The sequence below is a fragment of the Megalops cyprinoides genome, chromosome 13 (assembly GCF_013368585.1).
Source record: "Megalops cyprinoides isolate fMegCyp1 chromosome 13, fMegCyp1.pri, whole genome shotgun sequence".
NCBI lineage: Eukaryota > Metazoa > Chordata > Actinopteri > Elopiformes > Megalopidae > Megalops > Megalops cyprinoides.
In genome coordinates, this window is record NC_050595.1 from 7,907,241 (window position 1) to 7,927,312 (window position 20,072).

Consider the following 20,072-nt stretch of genomic DNA (forward strand, 5'->3'; position numbering starts at 1 on the left):
GAAGTGACAGTTGCAGGTGAGCCTATTGATATAGTGGTAGGCTTTGCAGTAATTATAAAATATATATATATTTTTTTTACATAAAATAAAACAGATTTAAATTAAGAAGCCTTTTAAAGATTACAGCACAATATTATTTGTAATGATTATTTTTCATTTTGATGCCCTTATCTAGGGTGTTTTAGATGTTACTAGAAATGGGGAAAATAATTGGCAGATAAACAACAGAACAGACCACATTCAGTGATTGCAGCCACTCTGCTGGCTTTTTCACCCTCTAGTGGTTTAATACTGTAATTGCCATTACTTCACTGGGGAGGCACTTGGCCAAGTTCATTTGAGGATGCTTCCTCCAAAATGGCAGACAGATGGGCTTCAGTCTGAATAGCTCCTCATTAAATCCTTGTGTGTGTGAATGTGGTCAAGGAATCTGCAGTGTCCTCAGATGTACAATTTAGGGAAGGGGAAAAAAACAAGGTCATGAAAAGAAGATCTCACTTTGACTGAACATGAAAACCTTTTTATCCGATTTCCCCCGTTTTTCCAATCATCCCCCGAATCTCTGGAGAGACATAGCTGCAGCGAGACAGAGATGAGTTTCTTTGTGGAGGTTGCTAGGAGACCGGTCACAGCCCCCACCCCCCCCCCGTGTGGTGCACGCGTGACTCGCTGTCTGCGGTGAAGCGCACCGCTGCTACTCTTCTGGGTGAAGTCACCCAGGCGCTCACTCTGCATCACCTGCCAGGACTGTCATTACCGCAGCGGTAAAAAGAGAAGCCGGAGCACCGCCACGTGCCGGGTGTCCCAACTGGAGCTGCGAGCCGGCGGCCGCACAAAATGAAAGATCGAGTTGTTGGGTCACGTCTCCCATCCGCCCTCCTGGCCCGGTTCCAAGTGCAAGTCAGAAGACACCTTCTGATGACACTTCCGTGGTCTGAAGTTTCAAGCTGACATCTGTTTTAGGCACTAGCATTACGGTATTAATCGCATTTAGTTTAGTGGTTTCATCACTTTTTGAGCACAGGGAGAACCTAAAATAACTTGTTGATCAGGTGCTGGGACACGTTTTTCCCACAGAGCAGAAAGTAAGATAAAACTGATATACATCCACTTGCTCCATGTTCAGATATTGTCAATGGAATAAACATAGCGATTATGTTACACTACATTACATGCATTTAGCAGATGCTCTTACCCAGAGCGACTTCCAGCGCAACAGAACATAGGTGCCTCCATTCAAGTTAAAATCATCTTGTACAAGTGAAACGCAAAACACGCATGTGATTTCAAAGTCTTTATTAAAATAATGGTTCTCAAGCTTTGAACAAAAAAAAAAAAAAAAAGAGGGTCCAGACTGGAGGAGCTATATGCACTCCAGCTGAACAACGCCCTGGCCAGAGAACGCGGTATCCAACAAACGGGCCAGGCTGGCGGCGTCTGGGGGGGCAGGGGGCAGTTTTCATTCAGTAATGAGAACGTGCGGTGATAACGTAAGAGAGGCTCCTCTCTGGAGACAGGCGTCACAGTGAGGCTCCCCAAGCACCTTGCTCCCCTGGGCCGCGCTCCGGGTCACCCCCACGCGCCAGCCACAGGGAGGAAGCAGAGTACTGCTCAAAAAAGTGAATGCAAACTGTAAAAAAAAAAACACTCAACAACACAGTGGCACCACAGTGTGCAACAGCCCAAACTCATCAAATGAGGAACAACAAACAATATAATAATCATTATCATCATCATCATCATCATAACCATTAATACTAATTATAATAATAACACGCCCAATTTCAAAAGAAGCGGGTTTCCTAAATTCCTTTTTGTGTACCTGATAAAAAATAAAAATTTCCTTTGGTTAAGTAAAAAAAACAAACTAAACAAAAAACACAAGAAAGCGAAGAGAGGACGACGAATCGGCCGCTCGCGAGTGTCCTGCGTCCCTCTTCGGGGCCGTTACAGTAGACCAGGTCCTTGAGGCTCTAAGGCTGTGGAGGAGGGGCCAAGGCAGTGTGGTCAAGGTGCCACTCTCGCTCCTGGCTGCAGCATGCTGTGAGGGGGGAGGGCAAATGGGAGGGGGAGAAAGGGGGTGGGGTTTGGGAAAGTAGGCGTGTCCTGGTCTCAGATGGCAGGCGAGGGGGCGTCGGCGTCTGGCTCGTTGTTGCCGTTGTAGCTGTGGCCGGGAGGCGGGTGGTTGGGGAGGATGTCCAGCTCGTCCACCTGGGGCCCCGGGTGCATGACCACCAGCTGGTCCTGAGGAATGTCCGCGGCCGCCGCCGCCAGGTTGGTGATGGACTTGCTCTTGACGCACTGGAAGTCCACGTGCCGGCTCTTGCCCTCCTCCTTTTCCCAGGACATGCGGATGAAAGGCCGCTGCACGTAGTTGTAGATGACCTCGGGACGCCCGCCCGGGCGCTTCTTCACCTTCTCTTTGTACGTGGGGTAACCTGCAGGGGGCGACAGAGAGGCGATTGCGAATAATCATTTTGCAAACAACAGAAACAGATGACAAGTCTTGGGACAGTATTCAATCAAACAGTACATGCCTGTATTGGATTTACACAAACACATTAGCTGTAGTCTGCCAGGCTGCTTAACTTTAAACAGCTGAACTGACTCACTTGCACCACTGCTGCACAGCACTGAAGGGCAGGAATAACACATAATGTAATGGTAACATTATTACCTCAGCACCTTAGCACTAAGGCAGTTGCTGAAGGGTTCTGTGTTAAATATGATTTTGAGGGGAATGATATCTTTGCAGCCAGTGGATCAAATTGGCTGAAAATGTATTTCCTGCTGGTCACAGTCTACTTTCTCGCTACCATTTTATTACAGAAAACTGCCGTTTTTTAAGCTACAGTACCTTCTAATGTACCACGTTGCTTTTGTTACGTATGAAATAATGTAAAGATGTAATAATGATTCTGATAAAAGACAAAGAGTGCGATTTTCACCATTATGATTTTCTAGTGCAGAAGGTACCAACGCTTACCCATTCGCAATACACGATAACAGTAAAATGTCCAAAAAATTCAGCTAAAATAACTGTTAAAATACATACATTCAACTTTTTTTCCAAAATGGTGCATTTTATCAAAACATCTGGTAGTTAAAATGGTGTGCTTTGTATTGCTCATGCCTCTTACCTTCAATGCCTAATCTGATTTTCTTCAGACCTCTTTCCTTTAAAACCGATTTGGCAACATCTCGATTTTCTATGTACTTGAAGAAACGGTACAATTTTGTACTGTAAATAACTACAATAAAAGAGAGAAAAGTAATTACACAAAAGTTTTAAACACGAACATCAAATAAATGACTCATTAGTTCACGTGCTTAATGCATCCGTATTATAACCTCAACTGCTAAAAGCATACCTAAGCACTGGGTAAAACATACAGATTTCCTCTACAGAGGTGACTTAACAGTCCAATAACATTTACATTCACATTTACATTTATTCATTTGGCAGAGTACAACACAAGCAAAAAGCTACGTAAGGAGTCAACAATATTAGAAGCTAACGCTAAGCTGCGGAGGGAGATGGGGGGCCCTCACTTTGCGAATACTCCTCGCCCATCTGCGGCGGGTACTCCTCGTCCCAGTCCACCACGTCGTCGTCCGTCAGCACCACGATGTGGCACTCGCGCTCCCCGCTCTGCGCGCTGGCCACCATCAGCGGCAGGATCATCTCCTCCAGGTAGAACTCGAACTGTCGGCGCGCCCCGTCGTTGGAGAGCTCGTGCATGAGTGCGCCTGGGGGGGGGAGGAGGCGGGGAGGGAGGTTAGGGAGGGCCTAGACTATGGTCAGCTGTATGTGATGGCCACGCAATCGCTCAACGGTGCACACGTTTAAAATGGCAGAGACAGCGGACTAGATTATGAAAAGCCACTACGACTGATGGGCCCCTTTAAAAACACTGAAGTCTGACTCTGACTAAAACATTAACCATCGCTGAACGTGATTTTACAGATCTAAGATATACTCTGAGATATAAGATATAAAAACATATAAACACAACTCTAAAAATGAACACTACCCTCACCTGGCTAGACAGGAAAAGGGATCGAGGGGGCATGTACTCACTGAGGTCCCTGCACTTGATGGTGCTGTAGTCGAAGGAGATGCACAGATAGTCGCACGCCTCCCTCAGCTCTGGAATGGAGATTCCATCAGGGCAGCGGATTATCCCAGATTTGTAGTAATCCTGCCAGTGAAGAGGCAAACAGAGAACGAGGCGGCGGCCATTACAGAGACCGCGTCACACTGAAACCGTCCCCCCCCCGGAAAGCAGCTGGAGTCACTGCCAGTGAGCCCCCCCCTCTCCCCCCGCCCTAACCCACCCCGCCCCTCAGCGCACTGAGCTGCTGAAATGTGGAGATGGTTCGAGTGTTTAAGGGAGGGCAGACATTTGTATTCAAGAGATTCCATCTGAAGTGGCTCTCCTGTTGTGAAGGCAGAGGGGGCCTCCTGACGCTTGCTGCACTTTCCAACCCCACCATCCTCCACCTCTTCCTCCTCCTCCTCCTCCTCCTCTCACATTTGCAGCTTTAACCTGTTTCAGAGCAGCTCAGTCGCCATGACTCCCCCAAGCTGGGGCACAACCAGACACGCGTTTAACAATACCGATCTACACCTCTTTCGCGCCTCGGCACAAACACAGATGTGCAGCTACCGGTCCCTTCCTCAGAGGCCTGGCACGCTCCCGGCAGCGGCGGCTCTCGGAAAATCCCCGTCACAGACGCCGTGCGGGGAAGCAAAGGAACCGACGCGCACAAACAGACGCGGTGGAAGGAAGACCGGTACCTTGTTGTTGCGCTCGCTGTGCGTCGGGGGAGCATTCCTGCGTCACGCTGGCACGTATCGAGGCAGAAATGAAAGGCGCGGCATATTGTGTGGTATTAATAGCACCCCACAGTGGGTCCGCCTTACGTAACGCGGTGCGGATAATCCGCAGAGTATTCCCCTAATTTCACACGCAGCAGAGACGCCGTGCAGATGGAGAGGTGGAAACGCAATATCGCGAAATCTCAGCCCGGACGCAAACAGGCTGTTAGTCTGTTTTTACTGCAATGCGATTTAATGGAAGATTCATGAATTAGGGATCCGTGGCCAATATGTACAAATTAATGACGACCTAAATGTACGATTCACCCTTAGCTGAGCACTCAGATCAGGTACTCACACATTTTCGGTTCGTGGAAATGCAAATGACTCATTACAGAGGAGTTTCGTAACGTTCAACTAATAAACAAGCAGCACACGTTAACACTGGTGACCGTTTACTCTACTTGTGCCCATGCGTCTAATCAGCACACATCTGATACGGGTGCTAAAGGCATTTTGGAATACAACTTTCAATGACAATTAATCCTAGCACTTTCCTCTGATTGTAAGACAATGCAAAACTGTATAACAGCATACCATCTCAGAACTGACAAACTAGCTGTGATCTCATCAGCAAAAGCCTCAAAGATCCAATATTCCAACAATCCTGACTGTTGAAGACATCAGTTCAGATCTCCACAACAGTCAAGTCTAGAACAGATAAAAATCCTTGGAGGTTCTGTATCCAGATGTGATAGAAAAGAACCTGCCAGTCAGGTGATAATGCCCGAAGTTACAGCCCTACGAATGTGTGGCAACGTCCACTATTCCCTAGAAATGACATTCAATCCCATGGCTCACTGACACTCTGATACATGCATACAGAAACCTAGAACCCTGCATGAACCCTGCAGAAAGGCCTTGATTCTGTTATCTCCAATGACTTTTCCTTAAAGAAATTCTAAATAAAATGACATGCTGTCACAGCCACAACATTTTTATTTCAGGCTGATATAATGTAATGACTTAAGTGACAAAAAGGGCAAACACTGCCTCAGATTTGTTCCCCAAATCAAGAAACATTACACCACTACACAAGGAACTAAGTGATTGCGGATAAAAGCAACACTGTTAGCAAACAGCGAAAACCCAAATGGATGCATGAATTAGAGGTCATGAAGAATAAGTGATCTTAATACATGTGAAATAGAGGGCTTCCTTACCAGAATGGCTCTGAAAACCGTAGAGCTGATTCCTTCTGCCACCTCAAACTCTCCCTTCTCGTTGGGTCGAGTAAAATTGTGCTCCCTTCCAGAGCCAAACATTCTGCAAGAAAACCGACAACCTTTTAATCAATTAATCACTCACATATACTTAGCTACACATACAGAGCCTACTGTATTTATTCACATTCCTGATGAATGACATAACAGGAAAAGTTGTACAGATCATTCCTCATGCTTCAAAAATAGTTACTTTAAGTTTACTTTAAGTTACTTTAACCTTGCACAGAGCAATGTTGTGTTTTTTTTTTTTTTTTTTACAAATATTCTGTTTAATTAGATCCATACTTAATCATCATCATAAGGGGTAACAATAAATTTGTAGGGATATATACACACATACAGACACAGACATGCACGCGCACACACACACACACACAAATGCAGACAGACTGACACATGCAGACGTAACCACAGATTTCTGCATTATCATTCTGACTCGTCACTTCTCGTACCTGCCCAGCATGGTGTTGGGCTGTGCCGTGAAGATGGAGGGGTCCACCACGAAGCGCGTGTTGTCCACGATGAGGGTGACCCTCTCGGAGGTGCGCACGCTGCGGGCGCCCTCCTTGGGGGTGTCGTAGACGAAGACCATCTCCCCGGGGGCCAGCCCCAGGCCCGGGCCCAGGCTCTTGCAGGTGCCCTCGCTGCTGGACAGGCTGCTGTTGCGGCTGCTCATCACGCCGCTGCTGCTGGAGCCGTTGGGCGACACCCGCTGGGGACGGGGGCTGGTGGGCCGCGATGAGGAGCTGGGGTCCCGCTCGCGGTCTGGGGGGGGGCGCAGGGGAGACAGGAGAGAGAACGCCAAGCAGAGTCTGAGCAACTCGTGATGAAATGAAAGACCACGGCGGACAGCTATGCGTTTTCATCTTTGCCGTTTGGTGCCACACAGCAGGGCGCCCGCCGGCAAGCTGGCAGAGGGTGACAGAAGTGAGTAAAGCAGTGGCATCCATCACCTCTAGAGGAATCCTCCACAGCTCAGACCCAAACCAACAAATGAGCTGAAGGAATAACAGAGCAGTGCTGTATTGTCATTATTATTCTCCTATTGTTCGGTTCAAGTCAGTGCACCTGAGCTGCTCTCAGATACAAAGAGCATGGATCACAGCCCCGTCACGTACAAAGACAAGCCTCTGAAGTTCAGTCACACTTTAAACACCTCTGCTATTGAGGAGTGATTTCTGCTTAAACTGGGGATTAAACCAATCACATCACAGGCTCGCTGTGAGGCACACCCCTGCTAATCCCCATCCCGAGTCTGACACCTTTCCACACAGCCAGCATCCGTACACACCCTGCCATTAATCAAAGAACCAGAATGGCTAAACCTGAGTTTTCACTTTCTGAACTTCTGTTCCAAGTAGGTCGAAGTACCGGTAAAATAGAGTGACTGTCTATTTCATCATCGAGCTATTTCCAAACCTCCTAACTTGACATTTTTTGTAGTCTTGGTCTGTTAAATGAACTGAAGTCCTGTGGTTACAGTATCTAACACAGAAAATCCAAGACTTCCTTTACAGCAGAATGTGACAGTAAGACATCACTGTCCCCATTCCAACAGAAATGTGTATGGTATGTTAGAATACATTTCTGAGAAGACGTCCTGGCGTGAAAAAAACTGACCCTTGTCAAAAATAGCTATGTTAATGAATTGACAGGTATGACTATTTGATGATATGACCTACAGAAGTTTATAGATATCTGCATTGCAACACTATCTAACGCATCCTCATCCAACAATTACGACTCCTATTTCACCTGGCAAACGAGGAACAGGAAAAGTACACCACGCAGTTTTTTCTGTAGACAGCTGCACAGTCCATACAGTTATTTTTTTGGATGGAAATCTCAGACTCTTGAAGTGCTCTGTACTACTTTTGTTTAGCAAGTTATCTGTGAACATGTTTTGCATTTGGAACACTGTATTTAGCCTACTTTTTCTGATAATAAAACTTAAGCTAGCAGGACAGACATTCCAATTTGTACTTACACCACATGCACATGACAAATAAGAGTTGCTACTTAAAAATATGATGTAATGTGTTTCTGCGTAAAGCGTTTCCCATGCATTTGGTCCTATATATAAAGTGTGTCAGTTAGCTTCGTAATCAGCGGCCTTTGCACGGCTGTGCTTAAGCTGGGGGCCAGGGCATGTCACACACTGTCCTCCAGACACGAGCTGCGTGTGTAGGCTCGCCCCCCGGGCAGAACGCAGCGCGTGGACGGCAGGTACGTGTGGTGCAGGGACGCTCACACTCACCGCTGTGGTGCTGGCGGGTGGGCGAGGTGACGTTCCTGATGCAGGGCGTTAGCTGGCTCTCGCCCCGCTCGTGGGAGGAGTCGCGGGAGCGGTCGCTGGAGCGGCGGCGGTCTCGGGAGCGGTCGAAGCCTCCGCTGGCACCATGCAGGCTCATCTTCACCGGGTCCACCTCCGGTCGAGAGGCTCGCGACTGGGCGCTGGGACGGGGCGAGAGGCGCAGACACACAGACACGGGGAGGAGGGGTGGGGGGCGGAGAAATCGATCAGTACCGTTCGGGACCGTAAGAGGATCGCTCGCCTGCATCCCTGCAGCAGAGCCCTGAGGAGTGGCGTGCCTGCAGTCAACTTGGCTGACCCCCCCTCCTGCAAACAAATTATTCATACTGTTGCTGAGTGGAGCTTAAAGAATACCAATAAAAAGCCATCTCTTACGGTCTATGGCTGGAAATATGAGTAAAAAATCCATTAGGCAAGATTTTTTTTGAAAAGAAACAACCCGGTGGATTTATGTAAGGCCTGAACGAATTTATATGTTCAAAAACAAATGCAGAGATCATCTATAATCGAAATGGATATTTTTAGGAGGAAAGGAAGATGTGATAAATAATACATTCAAGTGAGAGGAAGCAAGCTGATCCTGGTAAACACACGCCAAAAAATAGAAACTGTCTCCACACTCATTCCAGTAAGTCCTCCTTTTGGTACAGATGCCTGGTCTCTCACCTCATACCCTAGCACACGCTCAGCGCTGGCCTTCTTTTTCAAAAGTAGCATGTCCCTAAAACGAAGACGGCGTCAACATAGTGCTAATAGAGGCATCAGGGCCAACCTGCCACCCCCCACACACATATGAATATGACACCTGAAACACTTCCATCTCGTTCTGAAACCTTGGCCAATGACAGTGTAACCTGTACTTTTTTGTTAATGGACGGCACCTCCCTCTTCGGCAGGGGGCGATTATGAGACGCGACGCGATGGTTAAGTGTCCTTGGCGAGGCCAGCGTGGCATGCAGCAAGGCCAGGTGCGTTTCTGTGCCGACCCAGGACAGTCAGCCATAAATGACTGCCCTTACTGTCCTGCCCCCCGCCTCGGGGGTGACGCCCCGCCCCTTCTCTTCCCGGAGCGATCTGCCTGCGGTCACAGCACCGCGTTCACCCTCCGCTGTCGGGGTTATTGATGGCGTGGAGACCTAACCGCCGGCCCCTAATTCGCAATTAGAGTAAATCAAAGTTCCAGCGCAGGCCCGCGGAAACCTCAGGCTCTTAATTGTGTTTTTACGGGGTCATTTCATTTGAAAATTCTGCACAGAGCGGTCTGGAACATTTTTTTTATTCTTCTCCCCATTCGCTCTGTTGACTGAACTAATGGTCAGTCATGTTCTGGAAACGGTTGACTAGGCGTTAATGAGAGGGGTGGGGTGGTGCCTGCCCGCGTTCGGGGCACAGTGTACCCTGCTCCATGCAGGACCCCCTGCCTCTCCCGCTACGCTTCGTTACTGCACCGCCCTGCACAGCGACTCTCCCTGATTACATGCACATCAATTAGGGCCAGGTAACGCCTGCTGCACACGCACTCCACGGCGGGCAGGAAAAACGCGGCGCTCTTTGGAAAGCGGCCATCTTAGCAGTTTTGTAGAAATAACCAAGCAGATAAATGTCTCCATAAAGCCAAAGTCGCAAGCGCTGCTTTTACATAATCTCTCCCTGAGACAGTCTTTTTTACCCCCTCATGCAGTTTGTTAATGCCACCCGTCAGCACTTTGTGGAGGAAATGAACAGGCGCCAACGAGCAGAGTCAGGCGAGGTAAGCGTGCGGCTCAGCATCATGGACCCTCCCCCTCCCCCCCAGGTGCCATTTCAGCCCTCAGGTCACAGCCCTCTTCGCTGCAGCCGTGAAACTCAAGCCCCTCGTCTGCCGCAATCCGACCCTCGGCAGACAGCGCGGACGGAGCCGGAACCTTCCTAAGGCGAGCCGTTTCTCTCTCAGACACACTATCCCGGCAGCATCCTGGACACCCCACCTGCGACAAGGCAAATAGGACAGCGACGGGCCCAAGGGTGTGACAGGACTGTCACTTGTGGGAAATCTTGACATTGTTCAAAAATACATTCGGGTTTAAAGCACCCTGCATAACAATAAGGATTGTGCTCAAAACAAAATACATTTGCACTTGTCAAATCCTGCCCGAGAAAGGCATTTCTCTTCAAAAATGCATTTGCAGCTGAAGCACCCAACACATGACATTTGTGTTAAAAAATACATTTGCATTTGAACAAGCCTGCACAGGGAAGAAATTTCTGTCCGAAAATACATTTACAGTAGGGAGAATGCTGTGCTGTGTAAAAAATGTAGCCAAGTTCATCTTCACAGGAAACAGGTTTTGTGATGTCTAACACCTACCTGTGACAATAAAATCGTCCAGGACACAAACTCACTGCTCTGCAACTGTATGAATGCAAATGTGTGCTTACTGGTAGTTTTTTGTTTTGCATTCAGCTCATTTCATTCCATGTAACAGCATCAGTTAACGACTGTGTCCGAGTGAAGACTTTCATTTGTAAATAATTTCAATCAACATGAAATGTGGCTGTATACTGCAGACCTTTGGTCAATCATTAAATTAACTGACCTCCATCAGCATCTAATCAGGTCTTGCCATAGTTTAAAAGCGGGTGGGTATCAGGCAGGCCGTTGTTCTCTAAAATCATGCTATTGCATGAAAGAGGGTTAGACCGCAAAGCATCATTCTTGAATTGTGTTAATTTGTGTATGTTGTGTCAATGACACATTTGTCAAGATTAATTTGTTTGAGATTCTATACATAAACTGTTCTTTATATATATTTTATATACATTTTTTTTACATAATCTTGAAAGGAAATGTTCAGAATTATGACAGGCTGACATTTTGAGGCGCTGCACACAGGCTGCCGTGTCTGCGCTGTGAACTTGGCCGGGAGCTGGCCGTGTCTCTGCATGCCCGGTGTGCCGCCGCGCTCTCCGAGGCTCGGCACGGAAGGGGACAGAGCCACGCGAGGACACGCAGCCCGGGAGGAGCCCCGCGCTCACGCCGACGCCGTCACTGTGGGCGGCGCGGCCACGTTCCACCACACACAGTCCCACGCTGTCACACACTCACACATACAGGCGCGCGTGTTCTCACACACACACACACGCGCACACACACACACACACACACCACACACACCACATACACACCACATACACACCACACACACACCACACACACACACCACATACACACCACACACACACACCACATACACACCACACACACACCACATACACACCACACACACACACCACATACACACACCACACACACACCACATACACACACCACACACACACCACACACACACCACATACACACCACACACACACCACACACACACCACACACACACCACATACACACCACATACACACACCACACACACACCACATACACACACACACACCCACCACATACACACCACATATACACCACACACACAGACACCACACACACACCACACACACACACACACACACACACACACCACACACACACCACATATACACCACATATACACCACACACACACACACACACCACACACACCACACACCACACACACCACACACACACACACACACCACACACACACTCTCTCTCTAAGCAGGCTGCTTCTGGTTTATATTCATGTGAACTACATAGCCTTGTGTCATTCCATTTTTGCATGCATAGATAAAAAAAAAAATTAAAATGACCTTTTTTCACATGCAAATTGAAAACCAATGAAAGTGCACACAAATTCCAATGACAGGTGCAGCAATAAATCCCAGTGCTTAGAGGAAAAGGTCTCATCAATAATTCATAGTGCTGACACCATTGTTCTGACGTTAAACAGTGAGGAAAATAAGAGCAACGCTCAGGTTAATATTCAACTGTATCGAATCTATATTGCCGATACAAGACACTGCCTCCCGGAGCACGGAATTAATTCCTCGTAAAATAGCACTTGCACGCTTAAAATTTATTTAACTTTCGCATTAAAATTATTCGCACATGTAGATAAAACGACAATGTCCTCGTGTGACAGCCTGGAAACGAAAAGCAGCGGCGAATTAAACCACTCCGATGTGGAACAGACAAACACAAAGAACACCTACCCGTCCGCCTCGCACGACAAGTTAAAGACAAAGCAACACCGGACGAGCTGGGGAATGGGAGCGCAGAACACTTGCGCTCCTCCGAACAATGAAGCTTTGCCCGTCGGCTTAGCATCCTGGGGCATTACTTTGAAAGTTCAGCATATCTCGGGCACTCCGGGTATCTTTGCGGTGTAACGTTATACGGCCTCGAGTCCCATCGCTGGAGCGGTATCTCGCCAGTAGTCAGATATGAAAGGAAATAAAGGAGGAAGGCGGCGCAGGAAGGGCCATTCAGTTCAGGCAGGGAAACCCGTAGCAATGAATGGCTGGGCGCATTTTTATCCAGGAGACAGACGCACAGAGTGCGGAGCTGCTGACGTAGAGCTCGTTGCTTTCCTCACCGCATGCAATGCGCACGCGTTTGTGACTGGCCCGGAAGTTCCACGTGAACCCGCTGGACCAATCAGAGTTGAGTGCGCATTGTTTGCGGAGAGAAAAGCAAACCAAATGCTCTCGGTGTTTCTGGCTCCACGATATTCGATCAGCGCCGTCAATAGCGACGGGCGAGGGACAAAAAGATCGAGAGAAAGCTATCTATCTTCGGAACGTATGCTAAAGACATCTGTACCACCGCTTCTCTTCATGCACACTGGTAGAGCCAGCTATTCACATGCAATAAAAAACATGATTATCACTCTCTCATTGGACATAGCAAAAAGCAATGTTGACTGAAACAGGACTAATTCCGTCCCGATTCAAAAAGACGTGAGGTAGCTAGCGAGCCACTGTAACCAAAAAGGATATGCCAGACAAGCTTTTCAAGGGATGCTTTAACTATCTAGGTAGCTAAACAAGTCCACAATGGCAAGGACTGTCCGATGAGGCATGCTGATCGCTTTACACCTGGACAAGCAACCCATGCCGGGTTGAGACACGTGCTGTTGGGATTCCATGGTCATTTAACATTGTTCATTACACATACCCAAGTTATTAACATATTTTTTCAGAGTCTTTGCTAAAATACATTTTCTGATTGTATATGATCAACATATGTATTACATCAAAAATATCAAAGTTTTGTTTAAAAAAACTCGCTGAAATAAGGCATATCTCCATTCTACCGGCCATGCACAAATGTTGACAGTCTGCCACCAAACTGTAGAAATCCAACTCTGAGAGCAAAGTTCATAAACTGTATCAAATGAATATGACGTCCCAGTTGTAAATTATTATTAATACTACCATTATTATTTTTACTGCATACAATGCATCATCTTTTAGCCATGACGTTTCACAAACATCCACGGAGAGCAACTGTGAAATGGGCTGGGGTGACTTTAATGTGTGCCCCAAGGATCCGTGGGGCAGTGACGCTGACAGCGAGTTTTCTCTGGCTGACGAAGATGAGTCTGTGGAGCCAAGCACCGACAGCAGGGGGGGGGGGATGCGTGTTACACCCTGCCAAATATGTTGGCTCCGCTTCCTTTGATCTCTCTGTTCAACGTGCACCTTAAGCCTGCTGCCGCAGCCCGAGACCTGAACACCCCTTTGGACCGCTTTCTAGCCTTAGCGCCAGAGAGCCTTGTGGCATTCATGCGCAGCTTAACCAACCAGAAAGCTGACCTGAACTTTACTCGAACTAAGTAACTAGTTTACTTTTAACTTGTAACTAAAGTGAAAAGGTGATGGGGCAGAGGTGGAAAGATGTAGAACCACACAGTATACATATTTTCTAGACCCTGGCATTTCTGGTGGGTATTAATATTATGCCACGCATGCCATCCTATTGGTGTCAGAGCATGCTTGAGGTGTTAAGGAAAGCCAGCATTATGTTCCCTAGACCGGCACATGATCTGGCATTCAGCAAAAAAGCAATGGCGACTGGAAAATGTTACAAGGATAATAGCAAAGATATTTTCTAACAGCGTAACTGTCAACAGAGAAAATGCAGACATTCTCAAACTCAACAATCCTGAAATGCAGCATCACCATCCTTATTTATCCTCATATTTTAAACCGATGTCCTCACGTGAACCCGTGTGCTCCATTCATCCTGTGTGATTTTAACCTGCCAATTTTCCCTCTGCGTCTGTAGCGCCGACACTTTCCAACAGTTTCCCCACTGCAACATGATCAAAGGAGGAAGCTGCCACTCACCTTGAGTGCTTGCAGAGTTTGCGAGGCCGGCTGCTCGTCTTCCGTTCCCAGTTCTCTGTGTCGCTGGAGTTGCTGTCATATGAATGTGGACGTGCTGCCATCACATGTGTGCCGTTATCTACACTGCTCACACTGCAGCCATCATGACCTGACAGAGCAGAGGAAAGAAGAGTGAAAACGTAACCTTAAAATCACTAAGATAAATTGTATGCTTTGGTTTTGAGGGAGTAGACCTTGACTCCACACATACAATACCTGATGTTGATCACAGGGATATTGGTTTGTTCCCTACAATGAAGCAACCTAAAACAACACTTATAGCACGTTGTTGTGCTGTCCAAAGTCTCGGGTGTAACCTGTTTTTGTTGATAGGTTTTAAATATCTATATTTTAATAAGCAGTGAGGAAGCTAGTTAGCTTGACAGGGTTTATAGGTTTGTGGTTAATTATCCACTGAAGACAAAGTACGTTTAAGTGAAGACATGAAGATCTCAAAACATTTCACTAGCTAGCTAGCACAAAACATTATTGTGGTAAGACAGCCAACTGTGTATATCTGTCACCCATAACACAACATTCAAAATGTCTTTACAGAATCTTTGCAATGAGGTATCCAACGTTATGTACCGTCAACTTAAAAATGACCTTACTTGGCTTGGTAGCTTGCTTGCTAACTAGCTGGCTAGTAACTGTAACAGCAGCTAACAAAGTACATAATATGTAAACATAATCGACCTAGCTGGAAAGCTGTAAGTCCCCACAGGCACAAGCGGTTATTCTAGACACTTAGCTAGCCAGGTAACCAACTAAATATAATTAAAGTGGCCAACCACCTATTACCGACAAAATAACAAAACATCCTGGTCGCTACCGTTAGTGTATTGGCTAGGAGCTACTAGCTGGTTCCCATTAACGTCATCGCGATATGTAAGTACACAGTGTCGCATACAACAACTGGCAATTTTGTTACCTAGCTAGTCAAGTCAGTCTATCTAGTCAGCCGTAAACACAAATACAACGAAACTACAAGCTAGCCTAGCTAGCAAGGAATCAAAATATGTTAGCGAGCTTGCTAGCTAGCATTAGCTCGACAGCGAACTTATAACGTTGACTAACCAGTCATAGTGCTAGCTAGCTATACGAGTGCTTACCTCTTCGAGTGTGAGCATATTTGTATCTGGAGAGTTTAAACCTACAATTAAACTTAACTCAAATTCCATAGGCTAATAAAATATACCAAATTATACTTCCATTTCGTTTGATTTTAAGGGCGTAAACGGATCCCCATTGCTTTCAACAGAACTGACAAGTCAGGCCTAACAATTACTCGCGAGACATTGACGATGATATCGCGAGAATGACAAAAGATCGTCTATAGTTGGAGATTCTATGTTCTGCATCGTCTCTAGTGAAAATTTCTGTCCCTGGCACCGAATGTGCAGTGATAATAACAACAGTATTAAGGAGCCTATCGTAATTCGGTAGCAGAACCATAAAGAAATAATGCGAGCGTAGCCTTCCTCATTTATGTGGCTGGATAATCAGTGACAATATCAGTTATGACACAAGAGTGGAAGTTTGCCAGGTGTTTCTGGTTGTATCAAATCCAGAGAAAGACGCTTAATCTGAATTGCATCAGAAAATGTCTAAATGAGTCAACAGATGACATGTTAACAGCTTTTATCGTTGATTGTGTGATCTTTTACATAGATTTGATGGCCATTCTGATTGTAACAAAACTTAATAGCTCAAAAAGATGTGATGTAGACTCAACACAGCGAATTAAAATATCAAACATAGCGGGCATAGAACATTTTTAAAATCTTTTGTATGCAACATTTTGCATAATTCTAGATTACATTAGTCTGAAATATAATAAGTACATCGCAAACAAAGACTCACAGCTCAATTTGCGCTAAATGATTTATTGTTCCAAAACTTTTCAGAAGTTCGATGTTCGAATCAATGGTGTGAAAAAAAGTTGATTCTGCTGACCATCAAAGTTAAAGTGCACAAAAGACTCAGGGTTTCATTTTAATATATCCACAGCTGTCTGTGTTCCCCATGATAATTAATGTAAAATAAACAATTACAAATACATCCAAGATAATTTAAATGTTTACTTATGCCATTTTCCACGTAGTGCTATATATAGTACCAAATATATGCTGCACAAACATATCAAATGTGGCACATTTACAAATTTAAAAATTGGCACATTTACAAATTAAAAAATGACAGTAGTATTACATCATTATAACCTTACCAGGTTATCTTACAAATTTGGCGAACACAAACAACTTTATTTGTACCTATAAACAAAAACGTTGGTCCTACGTTACCAATGCATTTGTATTATATTGGTGTCAAAATAAATACAGATTAAAATACATTATAGAGATATAGATTTAAATCAAGATTTAAGATATAGATTAAATATAGATTAAAATAAATAGTATCAAATGGTCATATCCGTCATCCGTCACAATTCAGGAATAAATAAAGTGCTTTTGCAGTTATATAAATGTCTTTGCTTCTGAATACATACCTTTCTATGAACAAACTTAAAAACTTACACAAACAGAATAAATACTACAATTTTAAAATATAAAAATAAAAGACATGGCATCATTTCAGCGGTGAGGATTCCCAACATGCGTTGCCGTGGGAATTTAAGACCTCTAAAACGGGAACATTCAATTTTGCCGTGAGTTCGGAAGCTTTTCCAGAAAGTTCAATATGTATTCGATTTCATTCGGGGTCAGCTCTACTAGTTCGGGAAAATCTTCAGGAAGGAGCCTTCTAGCTCGAATTCTTTCTCCCCTCTCGGCATTTCTTAACGCAGCTGTGTGGATGTTCTTCAGCTTAGTTTGAAGCCAATCTTGTCTCTCCTGTATGTACTTGTGCTCCCCAAGGTTGTGCATCAACTGTACCTCACTTACGGACCTCTTTCTGTTCAACGCAACAGAGATACATTTTAGGCATTATAGGATTAATTTAAGACAACTTCAAAGAGCTTTAATAAGCTTTTTCGAAGAAGAAATTACGCCAGAACGTCATTTAAATACAATAATACTACTATAATACTATCAATATAACACCTAACATTACCACTATTTATGAAGTGAAACGTCAATAAATTATAAGTCATAATAAAATAAACCTACCCCAGTGGTTTTCCTTCAGATGTAGAGGAATAGAAAAAAATACATAGAAAAAATATAAAAATAATTTTGTCCATGTTCTTGATCGAAAACATTTGGATAACCTGTCAACTGAAAAAGAAAAAGATAAGTTACCATTTCTCTAAAGCGCATTCTTCATTTCTGTTTAAAGCGCTACACTATTTAAAAATTTAGGTTTGAATGTTTTAAGTACCATGAATACAGCACGTTTTGCAGCTTAAAACTTAGATAATAGTTTGATGAACATAAACGCAATTACTACAATGCATTGATATGCAGTAACAATATATCAAAAATAAAGAGCAAGTGGTAACTGTATCCAGATCGAAATTTACGAACTTAAAGTCTGTTGATGAACTCTTCTTACCACTTCTTAGCAGTCTTGTCTTAGCGATGTTGCGATGTGTGATTTTTACCGCGCGGGAGTATGACCACAGTTTGTAGATCAGCCTATCACTTAAGATTAGCGTAACACTCCCAAAGTTCCTTTTATAGCTGCTCTGGGCATTGATGAGCCGCCTTCATTATTGGTGTTGATGTCACCCCTTGCCTTGATGAGTACCGACATGCGCATGACAGCACCGCCAACGCTGCCTAATTCAGCTTTCAGCACCTTTGCAAAGCAGGCTGCTAATTGCTCTGCGTAGTCTATCTCCCCGACACTGAACCTGACCCTGTTACAAAATAAGAAAAAACAGCGAGAACATTAATTACAGTTTAAGCATGTATAATGTGGAGAGTGCCAAAATCCGCCCTAAATATCACAGTTAATATTTTAGAAAAGAGTAAAGGCTAAGGACAAAATGGCATAAGATATGAGAGAAAATGGGCGTCTTTCAAAAGTAAGAGACCTGAAAGTGGTTATCTACTGTGATTAAACTTTCCGTGTTTATGTAGAATACAAAAAACGACTGTCTTAAGCAATCTAAACATAGTATCACTGAACGTTTCAAACGAGGCGCTTTAGTCATTGCTGGCGAATGAAATACAAGGGGAAGTGGTGACCTGAGTGCGTAACTGGCAAATACAAAGCGACAATGCACCCTATCTGCTGAGATTTACAACTAGCTTTGGCTGCGATCACGTTTCCCCGGAGAACGACAACAATCTACACTCGTACACATTAAGCTGTGTAATTGTCCGAGTGAGTAACAAAACACAGGCAACGTTTCGTGCAGACCATGACGTCAGAGCCGCATCCACACATCTGGGACAATTGTTAATCAGTGGAGGCGTGCTAAATGATTCCGTCACTCTCCTCTGCCCTTCTGGAGGGCGTTGTAAGGTTACAGTTATTTTATCTGTATTTCTAGCACAGAGGAGGCTACAAGTGGAAAGACAGCAGGAATCCATCAATTTTACTTTCACTCCGATGGTGGGAACTCAGGACATCGTTCACGCTATAAAGAGTCTTTGTTCTGACACATTTTGGTTACAGTGGAGAAACGGAAACGACAAAGATGCTTACATCATAAATCTGTTTTAAACCCATAGATGCAAAATTTGTGCACACATACCATTTTATAAAATTATGGTGCAAAAGCCATGTCTTACAGATTTTGAATGGGTACTAATTCCTTGGCTGTTTGTTAGGTGAAATCATTTTCTTAAATTCGTGGTAAATATTATATTTAAAGCACACTACCTTAAACCACTCCAAAAAAGAAGAGAAAAAAACTACATAAATCATCAAAGGTTCAGTCTAGAATAAGTATTACAAAACTCCAAAAGCATTTCAGAAGGACCCCCCTCCCTGCAGACACACACCCCCTCCCAATTTCAATAATTTATGTGCAGTGACAACTTCAAGACAAGTAATATTACAGCCTAACAGCTATTCTTGAAAGTCTGAACCATGAACATGCATCAGACTTTAGTTGTTCAACACCATCCAACCTGTTGTAATAAAACAAACCCGTTGCATCCGGTCCAGTCCAATACGGTCCAGATCGAACATTCTTTGTCTGATGACAGGTGCAACTTCTCCAGCTGGGTCCACCTGCATCTTACATGATCCATGGGAGGTGGTCAACCCTGTCCTACTTTTATGGGGCCAAGATGACACATTAGGTAACCATGAGAGAAGTTTTCTAAATGTGGATGAGGAATGGCTATGTCATGACACAAGGAAGAAGCCTCAGAGAGGAACCAAACAGCTCCAGCCAATAGATCTTCCTTCATGGTGTGGTTTGGGTTTCTGTCAGGG

At 45.0% G+C, this 20,072-nt stretch overlaps 1 protein-coding gene across 2 annotated transcripts; it reads right to left on the reverse strand.

Moving 5' to 3' along the window:
* Nucleotides 1-1,798: 1,798 nt before the first annotated feature.
* btbd10b (BTB (POZ) domain containing 10b) lies at nt 1,799-16,002 on the reverse strand. 2 transcript variants are annotated; one of them, XM_036544369.1, is made up of 9 exons: nt 15,833-16,002; nt 14,682-14,829; nt 8,366-8,562; nt 6,561-6,873; nt 6,046-6,148; nt 4,082-4,202; nt 3,553-3,750; nt 3,141-3,251; nt 1,799-2,438 (listed from the first exon to the last, which is right to left on the reverse strand). In XM_036544369.1, exons 2-9 carry the CDS (start codon nt 14,780-14,782, stop codon nt 2,113-2,115), a joined length of 1,470 nt encoding a protein of 489 aa, XP_036400262.1. In that variant the 5' UTR covers nt 14,783-14,829; nt 15,833-16,002; the 3' UTR covers nt 1,799-2,112. The 2 variants fall into 2 exon arrangements, with proteins under 2 accessions (XP_036400262.1, XP_036400261.1); XM_036544368.1 differs by lacking the exons at nt 14,682-14,829; nt 15,833-16,002 and adding an exon at nt 12,543-13,045.
* Nucleotides 16,003-20,072: the final 4,070 nt, after the last annotated feature.